The sequence below is a fragment of the Aotus nancymaae genome, unplaced genomic scaffold (genome assembly GCF_030222135.1).
Source record: "Aotus nancymaae isolate 86718 unplaced genomic scaffold, 86718_ANA_hifiasm-v0.15.2.pri h1tg000059l, whole genome shotgun sequence".
Classification (NCBI taxonomy): domain Eukaryota; kingdom Metazoa; phylum Chordata; class Mammalia; order Primates; family Aotidae; genus Aotus; species Aotus nancymaae.
In genome coordinates this window covers 14,118,571-14,142,289 of record NW_026988473.1, presented here as the reverse complement: position 1 = coordinate 14,142,289, position 23,719 = coordinate 14,118,571, and the positions used below count along the sequence as shown (strand labels likewise).

Below are 23,719 nucleotides of genomic sequence, written 5' to 3'. Positions count from 1 at the left end.
ATTCCTTTGTAAGAATACACCACAACTTTGATGGACATTTAAGTGCCCTATAGGGTTTTTTGTTCATAGTACAAATGCAGCAATTTTTTAGAGTGAAACATGGACACAATTTAAATGTCCATCACCAGTAACAAGGGTTAAATACACACTTCTATACCACTCAGTTTTAACCAATAAACAATGATTAATACAATTTTTAAGGCATGTAATTAAGTAAAAACTGTATGTTGCCTAACAATCTACATGCTCTCATATATGGTAAAATTTACATATATACACACAAACACACTCATACATACCTAACTATAAACACATATAAAGAAAATGGTCAGCCAGGCATGGTGGCTCACACCTGTAATCTCAGCACTTTGGGAGGCCAAGGCGGGTGGATCACCTGAAGTCAGGAGTTCGAGACCAGCCTGACCAACATGGTGAAACCCTATCTCTATTAGGGAAAAAAAAAAAAAAAAAGGTCTGGATGGACATACGTATATAAAGGATAGAGAAAATAGCCAGGCGCAGTAGCTCACGCCTGTAATCCTAGCACTTTGGATGGCCGAGGTGGGCAGATCACCTGAGGTTAGGAGTTTGAGACCAGTCTCGCTAAAATGGTGAAAATCATCTCTACTAAAAGCACAAAAATTAGGCTGGGCGCAGTGGCTCACGCCTGTAATCCTACCATTTTGGGAGGCCAAGGCAGATAGATCACCAGGTTGAGTCTGAGACCAGCCTGACCAACATGGTGAAACCCCGTCTCTACTGAAAAATACAAAAATTAGGTGGGTGTGGTGGTGGGCACCTGTAATCCCAGCTACTCAGGGGATTGAGGCAGGAGAATCGCTTGAACCCAGGAGGTGGAGATCACGCCACTATACACCAGCCTGGGCAACAAGAGCGAAACTCTGTTCTTAAAAAAAAAAAGAAAGAAAGAAAGAAAAAAAATTAGCTGGGCATGGTGGTGCATGCCTGTAATCCCAGCTACTTGGGAGGCTGAGGCAGAGAATCTCTTGAACCTGGAGGTGGAGGTTGCAATGAGCAGAGATTATACCACTGCACTCCAGCCTGGGGGACAGAGCGAGATTCCATCCCAAAAAAATGAAAGAAAGAAAAAGAATGGACCACAGGGGTAGAGAGAAATAATAATGAAAAGATAAATAGGATTTACAGAATTTTCCTTTATTCTCTTCTGAACTGCCAACTGAAAAGAAAAAAATTCGCTAGGCGTGATTGGCTCACACCTGTAATCCCAGCACTTTGGGAGGTGGAAGCAGGCCGATCACCTGAGGTCAGAAGTTCGAAACCAGCCTGGCTAACATGGCGAAACCCCTTCCCTACTAAAAATACAAAAAATTAGCCAGGCGTGGTGGTCGGCACCTGTAATCTCAGCTACTTGGGAGACCGAGGCAGGAGAATCTGGGAAGCAGAGTTTGCAGTGAGCCGAGATTACGCCATTGCACTCCAGCCTGGGCAAAAGTGTGGGACTGTCTCAAAAACAAAGGAGAATTTAGGTCAAATGGAGATTAAAATATTAGCTTTATCCAGGGGGATCTCTGAAAATAGACTGAAAAACGCAGCAGGATCTCTCTGACTTTACCATGAATAAAGGGTAAGGTCCTCGTTACCGTAAATGAAGACAACTTGGGTCCTCACGACATAACCAAAATCTCTATCCACCCACCCAGAGGCTGGACAATGTAGACAAAGAAAGAAGAAATGGGACTGGGCTCTGAATATAGCACCCAGCAGATGTCAGCCTCTTAGACTCTTACTCCTTTACAAGAAATAGAACAGGAAAAAGTAGAGCAGTAGACGGAAGCTTTCTTCCCACTATTTCTCCCAAAGGGTAGAAGTAAAATCTCCTGTTTTGTTAAAAACGAAAAAAGAGTTTCCTTCCCCTCTACATCTTTCAATTCTAAAGTTTAATGTAAAGCATAAATTACCAGTCTCTCCATTTTCTGGAGTATCTTGTCCAGTTTTACTAGAACTCCTGCTGGTAGATTCGGGACTGGTAGCTCGGACAAACATCTTCCATTTTCCTCTTTTAGACATAAGCCTACGCATTCCATCTTGAGATGCTGGCTGGCTGACATCAGAACGTGGACTAGACCCTGACACACTACCATCTCCTTCCTCCAAGGCTCGCAACTCTGCCTACAAAGAATGTGACAATTAAGTTAGTGTCATTAACTGCTTATCAATATGTCTAAGCAGAATAATAGCCATGACTATGTTGTTGAAATTTAAATCCTTTGAGAACAGGAAGCATTTTTTTCTTTTTTTGAGACGGAGTTTCGTTCTTATCGCCCAGGCTGCAGTGCAATGGCGTGATCTGGGCTCATCGCAACCTCCACCTCCCAGGTTCAAGCAATTCTCCGCCTTAGCCTCCCAGGTAGCCAGGATTACAGCCATGCACCACCACATCTAGCTAATATTGTATTTTTAGTAAGACGGAGTTTCTCCAAGTTGGTCAGGTTGTTCTCGAAGTCCTGACCTCAGGTAATCCGCCCACTTCTGCCTCCCAGAGTGCTGGGATTACAGGCGTAAGCCACTGTACCTAGCCAGAAGCAGATATTTATTTTTGGAGACAGGATCTTCCTCTGTTGCCCAGGCTGGAGTGCAGTGGCATGACCACGGCTCACTGCAGCTTCAATCTCCTGAGCTCAAGCTAACCTCCCACCTCAGCCTTCCAGGTAGCTGGGACTACAGACACATGTCATCACAAGTGTTTTTTCTTTTTTAATAAGAAATGATATCTGGGTATGTTTCTCACATTGGTCTCAACTGCTGAACTCAAGTGATCTCCTGCTCAGGCTCCCAAAATTTGGGGATTACAGACATGAGCCACTGCACTTGGCCTACTCAATTTTTTTTTTTTAATTTTATAAATTTTTTGTGGGTACAGAGTAGGTGTATTTATTTATGGGGTTTGAGATGTTCTGACACAAGCATGTAATGTGAAAAAAGCACATCATGGAGAATGGGATAACCATCCCCTCAAGCATTTATCCTTTGAATTACAAATAATCCAACTCCATTCTTTAAAGATATTTTAAAATATACAACTATTATTGACTACAGTCACCCTACTGTGCTATCAAATAGTAGGTCTTACTCATCCTATTTTTTTCTGGTACCCATTTTTAATGATTGTCAGCTATCAAAAGCATCATCAAGGACCAAAAACTTACAACTGTGTAGTTTAAAGTTTTTGCTGCATAAGCCTCAACACAACCAGATAATGGGATAAAAAAACAAAACCCCAATAATGCTTGTAAGTCAAGCACAATGATCCCTGAGTACTGAGGAAAAAACATATTTGAAATAACTTTGAAAAGCTTACTTTTTTCCTTTCCAAAACTAGCTCTAGTTCAAGGGTATCTTGTTCCTCTTCTTCCTCACTTTCTCCAGATTGGACAACACTGCAAAGATCCTCCTGAGAAGGGTCTTCTATATTGTCCAACATAATTTCCTGTGGCTTTACTATTGTCGTTGCTTCTTCTACTGTTGTACTTATTTCTTTTACTTCTGAAACTGGCTCTTCTTTACAAATTACTTTTCTTCTCCATCTCTCTTCTTCTTCTTTTATTCCCTCAGGCAATAAAGGAGCAAGTAGTGATGCTGCCACCCCTTTCTTCTCCTCCTCACTATTTGAGAGAGCCTGAATTCCTTCATTTACTTCCTATAAAGAACAAAATAATTTAGTCTCATTTAATTCTTAAAGAAATCTCACCTGTATATACATTCAATTGTTAATATTAACTGTTTTCAGTAGCTGAATACTGAGGATAAAAGCCACTTACTCCCAACAGGTAAGTATATATTTATATCATTACATATTACTTTAGAAAGACATTGATTGAATTAGAGCCTAGCTCTAGGTGGGATCCAAATATATCCTCCTTGCTATTCTCAGGATGTCAAAAGGCAGACAAGTATAAATAGAGATAGATTTAACATCAGTATTTTGTCAGTTCATCACATGACTGGATAAAGCTTTACCTTCTTTTGTATGATGAGAATTTTTTTTTTGTTTTGAGAGTCCCACTCTGTTGCCCAGGAGTGCAGTTGCGTGATCTCAAGTTACTGCAACTTCTGCCTCCCGGGTTCCAGCGATTCCCCTGACTCAGCTTCCCAAGTAGCCAAGATTACAGGAATGTGCCACCACACCCAGATTTTTTTTTTTTTTTTTTTTTTTTTTGAGACGAAGTCTCGCTCTCGTTGCCCAGACTGGAGTGCAATGGCAAGATATCAGCGCACTGCAACCTCTGCCTCCTGGGTTCAAGTAATTCCCCTGCCTCAGCCTCCTAAGTAGCTGGGATTACAGGTGTGTACCACCATGCTTGGCTAATTTTTTTTGCATTTTTAGTAGAGACAGGGTTTCACCATGTTGGCCAGGCTGGTCTTGAACTCCTGACCTCAGGTGATCTGCCCGCCTCTGCCTCTCAAGGTACTGGGATTACAGGCGTGAGCCACCACACCTGGCCTGATGAGAAAATGTAGTAGGTATGCCATGAAGGTGATTTAGACTAAAGCGAACTATTTCTGACCTCAAGTGATCTGCCCACCTTGGCTTCCAGAAGTGCTGGGATTACAGGTGTGAGCCACTGTGCCTAGCTCGATTGTATTATTTTAAAGTATTTTTTTTTTTAGCTAGATGCAGTAGCTCACACCTATAATGTAAGCACTTTGGGAGGCCAAAGCAGAAGGAGCTCAGGAGTTTTGAGACCTGTCTGGGCAACATGGTAAGACTTCATCTCTCAAAAATAAAAAAAAAGTCGAGCCAGGTGCGGTGGCTCACGCCTGTAATCCCAGCACTTTGGGAGGCCGAGGCGGGTGGATCACGAGGTCAAGAGATCGAGACCATCCTGGTCAACATGGTGAAACCCCGTCTCTACTAAAAAAAAGTACAAAAAAATTAGCTGGGCGTGGTGACGTGTGTCTGTAATCCCAGCTACTCAGGAGGCTGAAGCAAGAGAATTGCCTGAACCCAGGAGGCGGAGGTTGCGGTGAGCTGAGATCGCGCCATTGCACTCCAGCCTGGGTAACAAGAGCGAAACTCCGTCTCAAAAAAAAAAAAAAAAAAAAAGTCGGGTATGGTGGTGCATACATGTAGTCCCAGCAAGTCCCAGGCAGGATTGCTTGAGCTCGGGAGAGTAAATCTGCAGTTAGCCATGGCTGATCCACTGTACTCCAGCCTGGGTGACAGAGTCAGATCCCGTCTCAGAAATAAGTAAATAAAAAGGCCAGGCGCAGTGGCTCGCATCTGGAATCCCAGCTCTTCGGGAGTCTGAGGCAGGTGGCTCACTTGAGGTCAGGAGTTCAAGACCAGCCTGACCAATATGGTGAAACCCTGTCTCTACTAAAAAAATAGAAAAACTGCTGGGCGGTGGCTCACACCTGTAATCCCAGCACTTTGGAAGACCAAGGCAGACAGATATCTGAGATCAAGAGTTTGACACCAGCATGGCCAATATGGTGAAACTCGGTTTCTAATAAAAATACAAAAATTAACTGGGCTTGGTGGTGAGTGCCTATAATCCCAGCTACTCGGGAGGCTGAGGCAGGAGAATCACTTGAGCCAGGGAGGTGGAGGTTGCAGTGAGCTGAGACAGCGCGACTGCACTCCAGCCCGGGCAACAGAACTAGACTCCATATATCAAAAAAAAAAAAACCTGGGCGAGGTGGCTTACCCCTGTAATCCCAGCACTTTGGGTGGATCACAAGGTCAGAAGATCAAGACCAGCCTGGCCAACATGATGAAACCCGATCTCCACTAAAAATACAAAAATTAGCCGGGCACAGTGGCAAGTGAACTATAATCCCAGCTACTCAGAAGGCTGAGGCAGAATTGCTTGAACCTGGGCAGCAGACGTTGCAGCGAGCCGAGATCGTGCCAGTACACTCCAACCTGGGCAACAGAGCTAGACTCTGCCTCAAAACAAAACAAAACAAAAAACAGTGAACTGGGTAACTGCTATAAAGTACATAATATACAAAACAAATGAAGTGAAACTTTATGAAATGGATCCTATTTCACATATACGGTATAAAATATTAAGAGAAGGTTTCTATTCCTGTGCTCAAAGTAACGTTCGTTAGATTTGAAAATAAGCAAATGAAGTAAGTTTCAACACTGACCTTTTTAACTTCTCGCTTGGCTATGACTGGTCCACTTTTACTACCGGAAACAGAAATTTTCTCCTTAGTATATATGTCTGTATTTACCACAAAACTAGCTTCAGCACCTGGCGCAGAACTAAAAAAATATATACTTAGCAAGAGAAATACAAGACAAATACTATGAGCAAAAGATAAGACTTCAATTTCCTTCTAGGCAATTTCTTAGAAGAATTTATTCTTACCTGGGCTGGTAATGTTGTAATCCCTGTACCTGGGTGGCAAGATATTGGGGTAATTCCCAAGTCACTTCATTTGTTTGTGTGTTCCAATAATAATAGCATCCCGTGTTTTCATCCCAGACTTCCTGCCAATCTCCCATCTCAATTCCGACTAGAAGAAAATGAAACAAATTTTAAGCACAAATCCCTCTACAATTCTGGCTTATGTATAGGCTCAAAAGCCACAATCCCCTAACAGTTTCTCAAAACTTAGCACTGTTAACATTTTGGACTGATAAGTCTTTTTTGTCAGGGGGTGGGGGGGCCAATCCTATGTAGAGAATTTAGAAGTACCTCTGGCCTCTGTCCACTACAAACAGTAGCACTCCCAACCACCCTGCCTCCTACATGTGACAATAAAAAACATTGACAGACATTGTCAAATATTCTGTAGAAGAACCCCCCAATTCCAGTTGAGAACCACTGGTCTAACACCAAGAATTATTTTCTCAATACCTAACATTTAGAGTCACCTTTGCACACATAGTTTTTTAAAAACTATGGCCACAGTTTGTGGCCGGGTGTGGTGGCTCACACCTGTAATCCAAGCACTTTGGAGGCCAAGGAGGGCAGATCACCTGAGGTGGGGAGTCCAAGACCAGCCTGACTAACATGGTGAAACCCTGACTTAAAAAAAATATAATAATAAAATAAAAATAAAAATAAAAAAATTAAAAAGCAGTTTGCTTTTTTTAAAATGTACCGAAAATACTTTGAATATCATGGCTTTTCTTATTCGCCTGGCATAATCGGCTACTGGTTAAAAGGACAGGCAACTGGTTGAGCGCGGCGGCTCACGCCTGTAATCCCAGCACTTTGGGAGGCCGAGGCAGGCAGACCATGAGGTCAAGAATAGAGACCATCCTGGCCAACATGGTGAAATCCTGTCTCTACTAAAAATACAAAAATTAGCTGGGCGTGTTGGCATGTGCCTGTAGTCCCAGTTACTCAGGAGGCTGAGGCAGGAGAATTGCTTGAACCCGGGAGGCGGAGGTTGCAGTGAGCCAAGATCGCGCCATTGCACTCCAGCCTGGTGCCCGGGAATAGGGCAATACTCTGTCCCAAAAAGAAAAAGGGACAAGCAATTACTTTTTAAAAGAAAAATTACACCCTCCAAGTTTTCAGAGCCTACTATCCTACCCACCATCTTTGACATACTGTATTTAAAAAGACAGAGGTCTGGTGCAGTGGCTCAGGCCTGTAATCCCAGCATTTTGGGAGGCCAGGGCAGGTGGATCACCTGAGGTCAGTCAGGAGTTGGAGACCAGCCTAACCAAAACGGTGAAACCCCACCTCTACTAAAAAAGCAAAAATGAGCCAGGCGTGGTGGTGCACTCCTGTAATCCCAGCTACTAGGGAGGCTCAGGCAGGTGAATCACCTGAACCTGGGAGGCGGACACTGCAGCAAGCCGAGATCGCACCATTGCACTCCAGGCTGGGCAACAAGAGCAAAACTCCATCTCCAAAAAAATAAAAAGACAGAATCCTAAAGTCTAAGCTTAAAGCATCTAGGCTTTTATCTTTAGAAAAGTGAATGCCTAGAATCCCTTTGAAGACTGCACTTTAGATTTCTTTAAAAATCAAAGGATCAAGTTTACCTCCTGCCAGTGAACACTGAGTATCATACTGCCATCCAGATGTTTGGGTGGAGTCTGTTCCATTTGAAGTAGAGGAAGAAAGGGCAGATGTTGCTGCTTCCTTTGGCTCTGGTCGAGGTGGAGTTGGAGGTGGAGCAGAAGCTCCTACAGGAGCTGCAGGCTGAGGAGCTGTTATGGCATCGATCTCCTTCAGAATCAAAAGAGTAACAAATGCAATAACTATATCAAAAACAAGAAAATTAAGAAAATGGCAATTACTTTTTAAAAAATCTATACATGAGCCAGGCACAAGTGGCCCTGGAGCTTTGGGAAGCCAGGTTGGCGGATCACAAGGTCAGATTGAGAACATCTTGGCTAACACAGTGAAACTCCGTATCTACTAAAAATACAAAAAAATAGCTGGGTGCAGTGGCACATGCCTATAATCCCAGTTAAACGGGAGGCTGAGGCAGGAGAATTGCTTGAACTGGGAGGTAGAGGTTGCAGTGAGCCAAAATCACGCCACTGCACTCCAGCCTGGGCAAGAGAGAGAGAGTGCCTGAAAAAAAAAAAAAAAAAAAAAAATCCGGGCCGGGTGTGGTGGCTCACGCCTGTAATCCCAGCACTTTGGGAGGCGGAGGCGGGTAGATCACGAGGTCAAGAGATCGAGACCATCTTGGTCAACATGGTGAAACCCCGTCTCTACTAAAAATACAAAAAATTAGCTGGGCATGGTGGCACGTGCCTGTAATCCCAGCTACTCAGGAGGCTGAGGCAGGAGAATTGCCTGAACCCAGGAGGCGGAGGTTGCGGTGAGCCGAGATCGTGCCATTACACTACAGCCTGGGTAACAAGAGCGAAACTCCGTCTCAAAAAATAAATAAATAGGGCCGGGCGCGGTGGCTCACGCCTGTAATCCCAGCACTTCGGGAGGCCGAGACGGGTGGATCACGAGGTCAAGAGATCGAGACCATCCTGGTCAACATGGTGAAACCCCGTCTCTACTAAAAATACAAAAAATTAGCTGGGCATGGTGGCGTGTGCCTGTAATCCCAGCTACTCAGGAGGCTGAGGCAGGAGAATTGCCTGAACCCAGGAGGCGGAGGTTGTGGTGAGCCGAGATCGCGCCATTGCACTCCAGCCTGGGTAACAAGAGCGAAACTCCGTCTCAAAAAATAAATAAATAAATAAATAAATAAATAAATAAATAAATAAATAAATAAAATAAAATAAAAATCCACACACACATCGGGCACAGTCCTGTAGCCCCAGCACTTTGGGAGGCTGAGGAAGGTGGATCACTTGAGGTTAGGAATTCAAGAACAGCCTGACCAACATGGTGAAACCCCACTTCTACTAAAAATACAAAAATTAGGGGCCGGGCATGGTGTCTCACTCCTGTAATCCCAGCACTTTAGGAGGCTGAGGCGGGTGGATCACCTGAGGTCAGGAGTTCAAGATCAACCTGGCCAACACGGAGAAATCCCGTCTCTATTAAAAATACAAAAATTAGTCAGGTGTGGTGGCGGGCACCTATAGTCCCCAAAATTCAGAAGGCTGAGACAGGAGAATCGCTTGAACCCAGGAGACAGAGGTTGCAGTAAGCTGAGATTGCACCACTGGACTCCAGCCTGGGAGACAAAGTGAGATTCTGTCTCAAAGCAAAACAAAACAAAAAATAAAATAAAATTAGGCAGGGCACGGTGGCTCACACCTGTAATCCCAGCAATCTGGGAGGCCAAAGTGGGTAGATCACCTGAGGTCAGGAGTTCAAAACCAGCCTGGCCAACACGGTGAAAACATGTCTAAACTAAAAATACAAAAATTAGCCAGACGTGGTGATAGACGCCTGTAATCCCAGCTACTCAGGAGGCTGAGGCACGAGAATCACTCCAGTCCAAGAGACAGAGGTTGTAGTGAGCTGAGATCATAGTACTACATGCCAGCCTGGGTGACAGAGTGATTCTGTCAAAAAAAATAAAATAATAATAATAGTACAAATATCATCGGGCATGGTGGCACATGTCTTTATTCCCAGCTACTCAAGAGGCTGAGGTGAAAGAATTGCTTGAACCCGGGTGGCAGAGGTTGTAGTGGGCCAACATCATGCCAGCACACTCCAGCCTGGGTGACAGTGAGACCCTGTCTAAAGGGAGAAAAAAGAAAAATTCTACACACTCATTCTAAGCTCCTTAAATCAAAACTCTAATCTTAGAATCATACGAGCTTCCCAGTCTCTTCCAATTCTCCTTTCTTCTCCTTGAAAGCTTTACAAAAAGATAAGAGAGATGGTGGCTCATGCCCTATAATCCCAACACTTTTGGAGGCCAAGGTGGGTGGATCACCTGAGTTCAGGAGTTCAAGACCAGCCTAGTCAACATGGTAAAATCCCATCACTACTAAAAATACAAAAATTAGCTGGGCGTGGTGGCGCATGCCTGTAATCCCAGCTACTCAGGAGGCTGAGGTAGGAGAATCAATCACTTGAACCCGGGAGGTAGAAGTTGCAGTGAGTCGAGATTGTACCACTGCACTCTAGCCTGGGAAACAGAGTAAGACTTCATCTTGGAGAGAGAGAGCAGAGACAACCCGATGTGGTGGCTCACACCTGTAATTCCAGCACTTTGAAAGGCCAAGTTGGGGCCGGGCGCGGTGGCTCAAGCCTGTAATCCCAGCACTTTGGGAGGCCGAGGAGGGTGGATCATGAGGTCAAGAGATCGAGACCATCCTGGTCAACATGGTGAAACCCCGTCTCTACTAATACAAAAAATTAGCTGGGCACGGTGGCGCGTGCCTGTAATCCCAGCTACTCAGGAGGCTGAGGCAGGAGAATTGCCTGAACCCAGGAGGCGGAGGTTGCGGTGAGCCGAGATCGCGCCATTGCACTCCAGCCTGGGTATCAAGAGCGAAACTCCGCCTCAAAAAAAAAAAAAAAAAAAAAAAAAAAGAAAGGCCAAGTTGGGAGGATGACTTGAACCCAGAGGTTCAAGACTAGCCTGGGCAACACAGTGAGACCCCATCTCTCTTTTTTTTTTTTTTTTTTGAGACAGAGTTTCGCTCTTGTTACCCAAGCTGGAGTGCAAAGGTGTAATCTCAGCTTACTGCAACCTCCACCTCCCGGGTTCAAGCGATTCTCCTGCCTCAGCCTCCTGAGTAGATGAAATTACAGGTGTGCGCCACCACACCCTGCTATTTTTTTGTATTTTTAGTAGAAATGGGGTTTCACCATGTTAGCCAGGCTGGTCTCAAACTCCTGACCTCAGGTGATCCGCTCACCTCAGCCTACCAAAGTGCTGGGATTACAGACGTGAGCCACTGAGCCTGGCTGATCCAGTCTCTTTTTAAATTATACACACACACACACACACACACACACACACGAAAGTGAGATGGGGAGAAATAGAAGAGAGTTGGAGGGAGAGGGTGAAAGGAGGTGGACAACACTGAATTGACAAGTAGGATGACCACTTGAGATCCTGGTCCCAAAGTAGCTTTAATAACTAAAACCCCAAACCAAAGCACCACTAACCGCTAGGAAGTTGGCTAATGTACTATCAATATCAGTCGACTGGTTTCCATTTGTCTCTTTGGATTGTGCTGGCTTTTCGGAAACATCACTGTCATCATCATCACTGTCAGCATAAGCACCAAGTAAGCACAGACCGCCTAGAAACAAAAAGGAAAACAGTATTTGTAACAACAATGGCAATATGTCCTAGGAGTATCTAAGCAAAAGTATAACATGTATTTTTTTAACTTACTTACAAATTAGAACATAAGCCCAAAACTAATAATCACTGAACTATCACAGAACTATAAATTACATCGCATGGTTAAAGCTAGTAAAAACTATCTATAGCCGGGGGTGGTGGCTCACACCTATAATCCTAGCACTTTAGGAGGCTGAGGCAGGCAGATTGCCCAAGCTCAGGAGTTCGAGACCAGCCTAGGCAACAGGGTGAAACCCCATCTCCACTAAAAATACAAAAAAATTAGCTGGGTGTGGCAGCGTGTGCCTGTAGTCTCAGCTACCGGGGAGGCTGAGGGAGGAGAACTCCTTAAAACCGGGAGGCAAGGTTGCAGTGAGCTAAGATTGTGCCACTGTACTCCAGCCTAGGCAACAGAACAAGACTCCACCTCCAAAGAAATAAAAAAAACTTGATCTATGGGCCATGCACCACAGCTTATGTCTACAGTCTCAACTTCTTGGGTAGGTTCTGAGGCAGCAAGATCATCTGAGCCCAGGAGTTCGAGACCAGTCTTGAAAACATAGCGAGACCCTGTCTCTCCAAAACAAACAAAAATAAAAACAAAAGAAGAGAGAGAAGAATAAAAAATTAGCTGGGCGTGGGGCTGAGGTGGGAGAATAGCTTGAGCCTAGAAGGTTGAGGCTACACTGAGCAGGAACATCTCCACTGCACTCCAACCAGGGTGACAAAGTGAGACTGACCATGTCTCCAAACAACAACAACAAAAAGAACTAGAGAACAAGAAAATTAATCCGCACAGTTATTTCAATTTTCAATCTCACTCTCTCTTCCCAAATAGTACATAGTATATCCTGATTTTAGAATTTAGTGATTAAAGTGTTTACCTCAAAGTAAGCAAATTACAGTGTAACAGTTGAAACAAAGACTTTACAAAACAAAACAAATTAAAAAAAGAGAAAGACTTTCAAAGTTAGAAACAAAGCTTTGCAGTAGGACATGGTGGATCACACTCTTAATCCCGGCACTTTGGGAGGCCAAGGTGGGCAGATCACCTGAGGTCAGGAGTTCAAGACCAACCTGACCAACATAAAGAAACCCCATCTCTGCTAAAAATACAAAAAATTGGCAAGGCATGGTGGCACATGCCTGAGTCCCAGCTACTCAGGAGGCTGAGGCAGGAGAATCGCTTGAATCTGGGAGAAGGAGGTTGCAGTGAGCCGAAGTCGTGCCATTGCACTCCAGCCTGGGCAACAAGTGAAACTCTGTCTCAAAAAAAAAAAAAAAAAAGAAGCTGCTGGGAGTTGCTTGGAGGTTGGCGGCGCAGGGCTGAAGGTAGCAAACAGAGCGATCATGTCGCACAAACAAATTTACTATTCAGACAAATACGATGACGAGGAGTTTAAGTATCGGCATGTCATGCTGCCCAAAGACATAGCCAAGCTGGTCCCTAAAACCCATTTGATGTCTGAATCTGAATGGAGGAATCTTGGCGTTCAACAGAGTCAGGGTTGGGTCCATTATATGATCCATGAACCAGAACCTCACATCTTACTGTTCTGGTGCCCACTACCCAAGAAGCTGAAGAAATGAAGCTGGCAAGCCACTTTTCAGCCTCAAGCTTTACACAGCTGTCCTTACTTCCTAACATCTTTCTGATGACATTATTGTGTTGCCTTCTTGTTTTTCACTTTGATATTTAAAAGATGTTCAATACACTGTATAAATGTGCTGGTAACTGCTTTGCTTCTTGAGTAGAGCCACTACCACCAGAGCCCAGCCTGATGAGTGCTCTGTGGACCCACAGCCTCAGCTGAGTGTGACCCCAGAAGCCACGGCATGCTGTGTATCCAGAGCACACTTGGCAGATGGAGGAAGCATCTGAGATTAAGACCATCGCTGTTACAGGGATTGTGTAAACTTGTTTTTGTTTTTTTTTTATTTTATTTTATTTTATTTTATTTTATTTATTTATTTTTTTTCAGACGGAGTTTCGCTCTTGTTACCCAGGCTGGAGTGCAATGGCGCAATCTCGGCTCACCGCAACCTCCGCCTCCTGGGTTCGGGCAATTCTCCTGCCTCAGCCTCCTGAGTAGCTGGGATTACAGGCACACGCCACCATGCCCAGCTAATTTTTTGTATTTTTAGTAGAGACGGGGTTTCACCATGTTGACCAGGATGGTCTCGATCTCTTGACCTCGTGATCCACCCGCCTCGGCCTCCCAAAGTGCTGGGATTACAGGCTTGAGCCACCGCGCCCGGCCCTGTTTTTGTTTTTTTCTGCCGGGTGTTGGATGTATGGTGACTTGTGGATTTATTTTTCATTGTACTGGAAACTTTCCATTTTATTTAAGAAATCTGTTCATGTTATAAACCTTGATTAAAGAGGAAGTTTTTATAATCTTAAAAAAAAAAAGAAAAGAGGCCGGGCGCGGTGGCTCAAGCCTGTAATCCCAGCACTTTGGGAGGCCGAGGCGGGTGGATCACGAGGTCAAGAGATCGAGACCATCTGGTCAACATGGTGAAACCCCGTCTCTACTAATACAAAAAATTAGCTGGGCACGGTGGCGCGTGTCTGTAATCCCAGCTACTCAGGAGGCTGAGGCAGGAGAATTGCCCGAACCCAGGAGGCGGAGGTTGCGGTGAGCCGAGATCGCGCCATTGCACTCCAGCCTGGGTATCAAGAGCGAAACTCCGTCTCAAAAAAAAAAAAAGAAAAAAGAAAAGAAAGAAAAGCTTTTAATCAATGATTTTGCCTGAAACAGGAAGTGGCATGAATTAAAAATGGAGCTCAACATGGCTAAAACCAATTATTAACGTCTTCCTTAAACTCAAGTGGTATCAGGGATGGCCTCTGTAATGCTGCTATGTCATTTCCTTTTGGATCACCTGTGGTAAGATTACAATTAACTAAGCATATGTATGTCTCTATATATGTTATTTTACTATAAATACATAAAATGTTCGATTCTAGCTAGACTTTTTCAGCTATTACTTATACTAAATTTCACAGTACTGACACATTCTATACTCTCACTAAAAATTTGGTAAATGAACAGATTTATCGGAAAATAAAATTAGTTTTCTGTGTCATACATCCATACATAAACTCAAAGGTCACCTAAAAGTAAACATAAATTGTTTCATTAGTCATGTAAGAGTTCACATTCAATGCTTTAATACCATAATTCCTGCCTTCATTTTTTTCATTTTGTATGTAGTATGTAGGTAAGTTCTTAAATAGCAATTTCTTTTTTTTTTTTTTTTTGAGATGGAGTCTCATGCTGTCACCCAGGCTAGAGTGTGGTGGCGTGATCTTGGCTCACTGCAACCTCCACCTCCAGGATTCAAGCGATTTTCCTACCTCTTCCCCCCGAGTACCTAGGATTACAGGTGTGCATCACCACACCCCGCTCATTTTTGCATTTTTGGTACAGACGGAGTTTCACCATGTTGGCCTGGCTGCTCTTGAACTCCCAGCCTCAAGTGATCTGCCCACCTCGGCCTCCCAAAGTGCTGGGATTACAGGCGTGAGCTACCTTGCACAGCTTCTAAACACCAATTTCTGAAGTTTGATTTATTTATGTTTATATGTGTGCATGTTAAGAGACAGGGTCTTGCTCTATTGCCCAGGCTGGAAGCAGTGGATCACTGTAGTCTCAAACTCCTGGCCTCAAGTGATCCTATTCCCTCAGTAACCTGAGCGGATGACTAGAGGCACAACCTACCATTCCTGGCTAATTTTTTTAATTTTTTTATTTTTTGCAGAGATGGAATCTCCTGTTGCCCAGGCTGGTCTCAAACTCTTATCCTCATGTGATCCTCCTGCCTTGACCTCTCAAATTGTTAGACAAAATTATTCTTTTTTCTGAGACAGGGTATCACTTTGTCTGACATGAGTGAACTAGTGCGATCACAGCTCACTGCAGCCTCAACCTCCTGAGCTCAACCAATCCTCCCACCTGAGTCAGACTCCTGAATAGTTGGTACTACAGATGCACACCACCATGCCTGGCTAACTTTTGTAGAGGGGTTTTGCCATGCTGCCCAGGCTGGTCTCAAAATCCTAGGCACAAGCCATTCTCCTGCCTTAGCCACCCATATAGCTAGGAATACAGGTCTACGCCACCACATTTGGCTTTTTTGTTGTTTTTTTTTTTTAGTACAGATAAGATTTCATTCTGTTGCCCAGCTTGGCCTTGAACTCCTGAGCTCAGCCTACTAAAGTGCTAACACTACAGGTGTGGACCACTTTGCCTAACCACAAAATACAGGTGTGAGCCACCTCACCTGGCCACAAAATAGTATTTTAAACTGGCAAGAAAGATATTTACATGGATGTTCCTGGCTGGGTACAGTGGCTCACACTTGTAATCGCAGCACTCTGGGAGGCTGGGGATGGCAGATCACAGGGTCAGGAGATCAAGACCATCCTGGCCAACATGGTGAAACCCTGTCCCTACTAAAAATATAAAAATTGGCCAGGCGCAGTGGCTCACGCCTGTAATCCCAGCACTTTGGGAGGCCAAGGCAGGCGGATTACCTGAGGTCGGGAGTTCGAGACCAGCCTGATCAACCTGGAGAAACCCCATCTCTATTAAAAATAAAAAAAATTAGCCAGGCATGGTGGCACATGCCTCTAATTCCAGCTCCTCAGGAGGCTGAGGCAGGACAATTGCTTGAACCTGGGAGGCGGAGGTTGCAGTGAGCCGAGATCACGCCATTGTACTCCAGCCTGGATAAGAGAGCACAACTCCATCTCAAAAAAAAAAAAAAAAAAAAAAAAACCTAACTGGCTGTGGTGGTGCCCACCTGTAATCCCAGCTACTCAGGAGGCTTAGGCAGGAGAATTGCTTGAACCCAGGAGGTGGAGACTGCAGTGAGCCAAGATCGCACCACTGCATTCCAGCCTGGTGACAGAGTGAGATTCTGTCTCTAACAAACAAAAAAAATATTTACATAGACATTTCTTAGACAGTGTCTCTATTTTCTAGTTACCAAATACATTTTATTTCTCTTACTGTTTTGGAGTATGCTGGCCAACTTTCTTTTCTCTTTTTTTTGAGACAGTTTTGCTCCTCTTGCTCGGGCTGGAGTGCAGTGGCGCAATCTCAGCTCACTGCAAGCTCTACCTCCTGGGTTCAAGTGATTCTCTTGCCTCGGCCTCCCGAGTAGCTGGGATTACAGGTGCGTGCCACCATGCCTGGCTAAGCTTTTTTTGTATTTTTAGTAGAAATGGGGTTTCACCAGGTTGGCCAGGCTGGTCTCAAATTCCTGACCTCAAGTGATCTGCCTGCCTTGGCCTCCCAAAGTGCTGGGATTGCAGACATGAGCCACCGTGCCCAGCCCAAACAAAAGGTATTCAGCCTTGTAAGAACAAAACTACCAAAGGAGAAACTTCCATATGAAAAAATGGTACACTTTAGTATTTGGTACTGATAAATTCTGGAAAGGAGGATGGGAAATTATGTATTTTCTTTCTTTCTTTCTTTTTTATTTTTTTATTTTATTTTTTTTAGACCGAGTCTCACTCTATTGCCCAGGCTGGAGTGCAATGGTGCGATCTCGGCTCACTGCAACCTCTGCCTCCCAGGTTCAAGTAATTCTCCTGCCTCAGCCTCCTGAGTAGCTGGGATTACAGGCACACGCCACCACACTTGAATAATTTTTTTTTTAATTGCACTTTAGGTTTTGGGGTACATGTGAAGAACATGCAAGACTGTTGCATAGGTATGCACATGGCAGTGTGATTTGCTGCCTTCCTCTCCATCACCTATATCTGGCATTTCTCTCCATGCTCTGTCTCCCCAATTCCCCACCCCCATCTTTATTTATTTTTAATTTTTTTTTTTTGAGACTTATTCTTGCTCTGTCAGCCAGGCTGGAGTGCAATGGCGCAATCAATTACCACAACCTCTGCCTCCTGGGTTCAAGTGATTCTCCTGCCTCAGCCTCCTGGCTGGGCAGCAAACAATGCAGTTAGCTGGGATTGCGCCACTGCACTTCAGCCTGGGCAACAAGAGTAAAACTCTGTCTAAAAAAAAAAAAAATTATGTTCCTGGGCTGGGCATAGTGGCTTCTGCCTGTAATCCCAGCAGTTTGGGAGGCCAAGGTGGGAAGATCACGTGAACACTGAGTTGTAAGAACAAGTTCTAGATTACTACTAAGATGTGTTGCAGGCCGGGCATGGTGACTCACACCAGTAATCACAGCACTTTGGGAGTCTGAGGCAGGTTGATCACTTGAGGTCAGGAGTTCAAGACCACCCTGGCCAACATGGCGAAACCCTGTCTCTACTAAAAATATAAAAATTAGCTGGGCGTGGTGGCACACGCTTGTAGTCCCAGCTACTCGGGAGCCTGAGGCAGAAGAATCGCTTGAACCCAGGAGGCGGAGGTTGCAGTGAGCCGAGATTGTGCCACTGCACTCCAGCCTGGCGACGGAGCAAGACTCCATCTCAAAAAAAAAAATGGCCGGGCGTGGTGGTTCACACCTGTAATCCTAGCACTTTGGGAGGCCAAGGCGGGTAGATTGCCTGAGCTTAGGAGGTTGAGACCAGCCTGGGCAACAGGATGAAACCCTGTCTCTACTAAAATACAAAAAAAATTCACCAGGTATGGCAGCGTGCACCTATAGTCCCAGCTACTTGTGAGGCTGAGGCAGAAGAATTACTAGAACTTGGGAGGCAGAGGTTGCAGTGAGCTGAGATCGTGCCACTGCACTTGAGCCCGCGCAACAGAGCGAGACCTCATCTCTTTAAAAATATATATACATATATATATTTATACATTTTGTATATAATATATACTTTATATGTATGTGTGTGCATATATATATATTTATATGTAAAATGTATGCATAAATTAGTTGGGCGTGGTAGCACACGCACACCTGTAATCCCAGCTACTCAAGAGGCTGAGGCAGGAGAATCACTTCAGCCCAGGAGGCAGAGGTTGCAGTGAGCCAAGATCACGCAGCTGCACTCCAGCCTCGGCAACAAGATCAAAATTCCAACTCAAAAAAAAAAAAAAAAAGTCTGTTGCTACTTAAAGCCTGAGAAACCAGTCATTCTTCAGAGCCATAGTCTTTAGCAGTCTTTTTTTGAGAGGGATGTTGACCCGTCAAACCTCAACATTCTTACTTACCTTTGAGGGATGGTGGCACACAATTTCTGTACCAGCTAAACATATCAGGAAGTAAATTATGTCTTAGGTATATAACTGTTGGCTGGGCACGGTGGCTCACACCTGTAACCCCAGCACTTTGGGAGGCCAAGGCAGGTGGATCATCTGAGGTCACGAATTCAAGACCAGTCTGGCCAACATGGTGAAACCCTGTCTCTACTGAAAATACAAAAATTAGCTGGGTATGTAGCATGTGCCTGTAATCCCAGCTACTTGGGAGGCTGAGGCAGGAGAATCGCTGGAACCCGGAAGGCAGAGGCTGCAGTGAGCTGAGATCATGCCACTGCACTCCAGCCTGGGCAACAGAGCAAGATTTGGTCTCAAAAAAATAATAAACTAAAATACCTCTTATAGCTTGAATGTGCCCCTAAAAAGGATGTTTTGGGGAAAAAAAATTTTTTTTTTAATTAAAAAAAAAAGCCGGGCGCGGTGGCTCACGCCTGTAATCCCAGCACTTTGGGAGGCCGAGGCGGGTGGATCACGAGGTCAAGAGATCGAGACCATCCCAGTCAACATGGTGAAACCCCGTCTCTACTAAAAATACAAAAAATTAGCTGGGCATGGTGGCGCGTGTCTGTAATCCTAGCTACTCAGGAGGCTGAGGCAGGAGAATTGCCTGAACCCAGGAGGCGGAGGTTGTGGTGAGCCGAGATGGCGCCATTGCACTCCAGCCTGGGTAACAAGAGCGAAACTCCGCCTCAGAAAAAAAAAAGGATGTTTTGGAAATTTAATTCCCAATGCAACAGTGTTGGAAAGTGGGGGCCTAATGGAAGGTGTTTACATCTTGAGGGGACATTCAAACTACAGGAGTAATCAATGAAGTTTCTCCTAAAAACATTTAAATTTATATTTTATTTTATGTTTTTAATGTATTTATTTATTTAAGACAGGTTCTCACTGTGTCATCCAGGTTGGAGTACAGTGGTGTGACCTCAGTTCACTGCAACCTCTGCCTCCTGGGTTCTTGTGTCTCAGCCTCCTGAATAGCTGCAATTACAGGTGTGCACCACCACGTCTGGCTAATTTTTGTATTTTTAGTAGAAACAGGGCTTCACCATGTTGGTCAAGCTGGTCTTGAACTCCTGAAATCAGGTGATCTACCTGCCTCAGTCTACCAAAGGGCCAGGATTACAGGCATATACCACCACTCCTGGCTAAATTCTATATATTTTAAATGAGTGTTTAGTCTCAAATGAAATAACATATACATTTTGCAAATACAAAATGCTGTAATGTAGTTCTGAAACTTCTCACAACAAAATTTTAGCTTTCTAACCCACAATGGGGTGTGTGTGTGTTTTTTTAAGCGGCAAATGGTGGAGAGAGAGAAATAAGCATCTATCATTTTAAGTATCAAACAGTACAAAAAATAACGGGGCACGGTGGCTCATGCCTGTAATCCCAGCACTTTGGGAGACTGAGGCAGGCGGATCCCCTGAGGTTGGAAGTTCAAGACCAGCCTGATCAACATGGAGAAACCCCGTCTCTACTAAAAATACAAAAAAATTAGCCAGGCATGGTGGTGCATGCCTGTAATCCCAGCTACTCAGGAAGCTGAGGCAGAAGAGTCGTTTGAACCCAGGAGGCGGAGGTTGGAATAAGCTGAGATCGCGCCATTGCACTCAAGCCTGGGCAACAAGAGCAAACTTCTGACTCAAGAAAAAAAAATTACACAAAGTATTCTGAACTGAAAAGAAATTATTACCAATTATAGAGTATTTAATATTAAAACACATTTTACTCTTCCAAGATATATAGAGAAAATTAACATCCTTGGCACTATATCAGAACTTTATATACATCTGGAAATATCTCAGAGATAAAAGATCCATTTTACAGATGAATCAAGTGTTCAACCCAATTAGTAACTGCCCCAAGGTCTAAGTGTGAATGCCAGAGCGATGAATGAATTGAACCCAAGTATGTCTACAAAACCACTGTTGCAACTACAGTATTCCTTTGTACTTGAAAATACTTAATAAGATCAATTTCAGGTCCACCAACATTTGTTAGGCAACCAATCAAGGCAGACTGTTAGAAAAGGAATAGTAGTTGGCAGCCCTAATGAACACGCTAGTGGGAGGACCAGAAAACTAGTTATAAAATAGCATCAGGAAAAAAAAAAGTAGTAAAAAATATTTTGGGTACAGAAAAACAACAAATTTTGCACTGGTCAAAGCATATATCCCTCAGCATTCCCTCACAAACAAACAAATCTTCAATCATGGTTTTGGGAGTAATAATGCGAGCAACACTAAAGCAGTCAACAGAACATTTTAGGTAAACCCAGTTTGAATTTAATGAAAGATGTGAGAAAAAATGTAAGAAATAAAACAAAAGCATACCTGTTGCTTTAACGGCTGTGGGTCTGGTGGTCATGACTGGTTTTGGAGGATTCTGAACAATTCTAGGAACCTCCACCACCACTTCCTGTTCATCTGGATGTAAAAAAGAAAAAAAAAAAATGCAGTCAGACTCTGGACCAGAGAAAACATTAGAGGTGACAAATCAACCTTTGATTTAACCTTTCAGGTCTAGATTTCATCAACTTAAAAAAAAAAAAAAGTATATTTTGGCAGGGCTCGCACCTGTAATCCCAGCACTTTGGGAGGTGGAGGTAGGTAGATAACTTCAGATCAGGAGTTCAAGACCAGCCTGGCCAACATGTTGAACCCCATCTCTATTAAAAATGCCAAAAAAAAAAAAAAAAAAAACAGAAACAGGCGGGCGTGGTGGCGCTTGCCTTTAATCCCAGCTACTCAGAGACTGACGTAGGAGGATTGCTCGAGCCCAGGAGGTGGAGGTTACAGACACTCCAGCCTTGGCCACAGAGGGAGACTCCATCTCAAAAAATAAAAATAAAAAATAAGGACATTTCGCTGACCCAAATAATTGGGAGATGATAAACACGCAGTGCTGGAATTTTTTTTTTTTTTTTTTTTTTTGAGACAGAGTTTCGCTCTTGTTCCCAGGCTGGTCAAACTCCTGACCTCGAGTGATCCGCCTACCTTGGCCTCCCAAAGTGCTGGGATTACAGGCGTGAGCCACCATGCCCTGCAGTTCATCTGCCTAGAAACTTCAACATCAAGAGAAGACTCTGATCATGGTGAATAAAAATTATTAATATATATGCATGGCCGGGAGGTGGCTCTCGCTTATAACGATCGCTTGAGCCCTGGAGTTGGGAGACCAGCCCGGGCAACATGAAGAAACCACGTCTCTACTGAAAATACAAAAACTAGCTGGGCGTGGTGGCAGGGTCCTGTAGTGCCAGCTACCCAGGAGGCTGAGGCGGGAGGATCACTTGAACCCGGAGGCAGAGGTTGCAGTGAGCCCGAGATCGCGCCACTGCGCTCCAGCTGGGGCGACAGAGCGAGACCTTATCTCAAAAAAACAAAACTCTTAAAAAGTTACATCTGCAATACTTATACACACAAAAACAGTAAGTATTATCCAGGCTATGATAGGACCTGTACAAGAAACACCAAACACTGCTATTGCGGATTTTTTTGCAACTAACGACCCAGCATCAGTGATCTCTGAACACCTGGAAAGGTCGCGGCTCTTTCTGCGCCTAGCCCCGCAGTCACTTTTAATCCAAGACCATTCCGGTGAGAACCACACAAATACTTGGGAACCCACAAGCTTCATTTCTCCTGGACTTTTGCTAGTGTGGGGATACTTATTGGCTGGCATATTAAAAAGAATTTCTAAACGTGTTTGTCTCCGTTTCAACAAAACCGAAAGGAGGCAGATGACGTGTGGAAAAGCCTGATGCACAGTCACAGGCCGCGCACGCGGAAATTCATCCTCACATCAAGCCTCTGCGTAACCCAAAACCGACTCGGGGCGTTTGGGAGACTCAGGGTGCCCGAGCCTCCGTCGCGTTTCAAACGTTCCCGAGGCAACCCCTGCACCAGAGATGGCGCCTCAGGGTAGGCCCGAGCCGAGAGCGCAGAGCCCGGCCTGGTCCTTCTGCGGCCCGGAGCCCACGGTCGCCCCGCCCGCAGGCCCGCAGCAGACAGGCCTCGGAAGCCGACCTCGCCCGCCTCCCTCGCCAGGTCTGGCCAGGCGTCCTGAGGAGCCTAGGCCGCAAGCCCTGAGCTCGAGTTCCGGGGCCCCCCGCGCACCCTTGCCTTCTGAAGACGAGTCGTCCGGGGCTGCGACGGCAGTCACCGCGGTGGTGGTGGTCGTCGCCGCCGCCGGGGAGGGCTGGCTGGGGGCCGCTGCCGTCGAGTCCGGCTCAGTGTCCGGTTCCGGCTCCGGGTCCGGGTCCCGGCCCGGCGTGCTACCTCGAGGACCCGGCGGAGAGAGCTGCAGGATAGGCCTGCGGCCGGGTACCGCCCGGGACTTCTTCCCCATCGCGAGCCCAAGCGCGAGCAGCGAGCGTCGGGCGGCCGAGAGGGGCGGGCGCTGGGCGCTGCGACGCGTAATCAATATTCATACACCGCAACACCGCCTCCTACCCGGATCCGCTTTCAACCGGCGGAGCGCGCGCTCACGCAAGCGCCTCGTGCACTTCGGCGCTTCTGGCTCCTCCTCACCGGGAGAAAGGGCGGGCTTACCCATGGCGCTAGGCGATTGGCTGTTTTGACCCAGGGAAGGGACCGGTGGCCAATGGAAAAGGAAAAAGGGTGAGAGTCCAACCAATAGTGCGGAAGGGCCTGAATTAGAATGACTATCCACTTCCGTCGGATTCCACCCATGCGCTTTCCCTGAGCCTTTTCTTTACTCTCTTGTCCTCCATTTTGTGGCTATTCTCGGCTAAGTGTTCTGTGTTATTTGTCTTCTAGAAAGGTGTTCTGCTACGCCGGGCGCAGTGACTCACGCTGTAATCCCAGCACTTTGGGAGG

The 23,719-nt window shown here is 45.2% G+C and overlaps 2 protein-coding genes across 3 annotated transcripts in view; one reads left to right on the top strand and one right to left on the bottom strand.

Annotated features, from left to right (window-relative positions):
• The window catches only part of FNBP4 (formin binding protein 4), a 54,189-nt gene extending 30,908 nt beyond the window's left edge, over window positions 1–23,281 (bottom strand). The window contains exons 1-8 of one of the 2 annotated variants that reach the window (XM_012452584.3): window positions 22,997–23,281; window positions 21,212–21,304; window positions 11,505–11,641; window positions 7,997–8,183; window positions 6,363–6,510; window positions 6,139–6,256; window positions 3,341–3,679; window positions 1,941–2,151 (exon numbers count right to left, since the gene is read on the bottom strand). In XM_012452584.3, the coding sequence (XP_012308007.2) occupies window positions 1,941–2,151; window positions 3,341–3,679; window positions 6,139–6,256; window positions 6,363–6,510; window positions 7,997–8,183; window positions 11,505–11,641; window positions 21,212–21,304; window positions 22,997–23,228 (1,465 nt within the window). In that variant the 5' untranslated portion in view covers window positions 23,229–23,281. The remainder of the gene's footprint in view (window positions 1–1,940; window positions 2,152–3,340; window positions 3,680–6,138; window positions 6,257–6,362; window positions 6,511–7,996; window positions 8,184–11,504; window positions 11,642–21,211; window positions 21,305–22,996) is intronic. The other variant, XM_012452585.3, reaches the window with a different exon arrangement.
• On the top strand, window positions 13,036–13,360 carry LOC105717366 (cyclin-dependent kinases regulatory subunit 1-like). Its single transcript, XM_064364883.1, has one exon. The coding sequence runs from the start codon at window positions 13,036–13,038 to the stop codon at window positions 13,273–13,275; it is 240 nt and encodes a 79-aa protein (XP_064220953.1). The 3' UTR covers window positions 13,276–13,360.
• Window positions 23,282–23,719: the final 438 nt, after the last annotated feature.

What these genes read in the sequence shown, in the direction of transcription:
- LOC105717366 (XM_064364883.1), top strand. Translation starts at nt 13,036, where the DNA reads ATGTCGCACAAACAAATTTACTATTCAGACAAATACGATGACGAGGAG.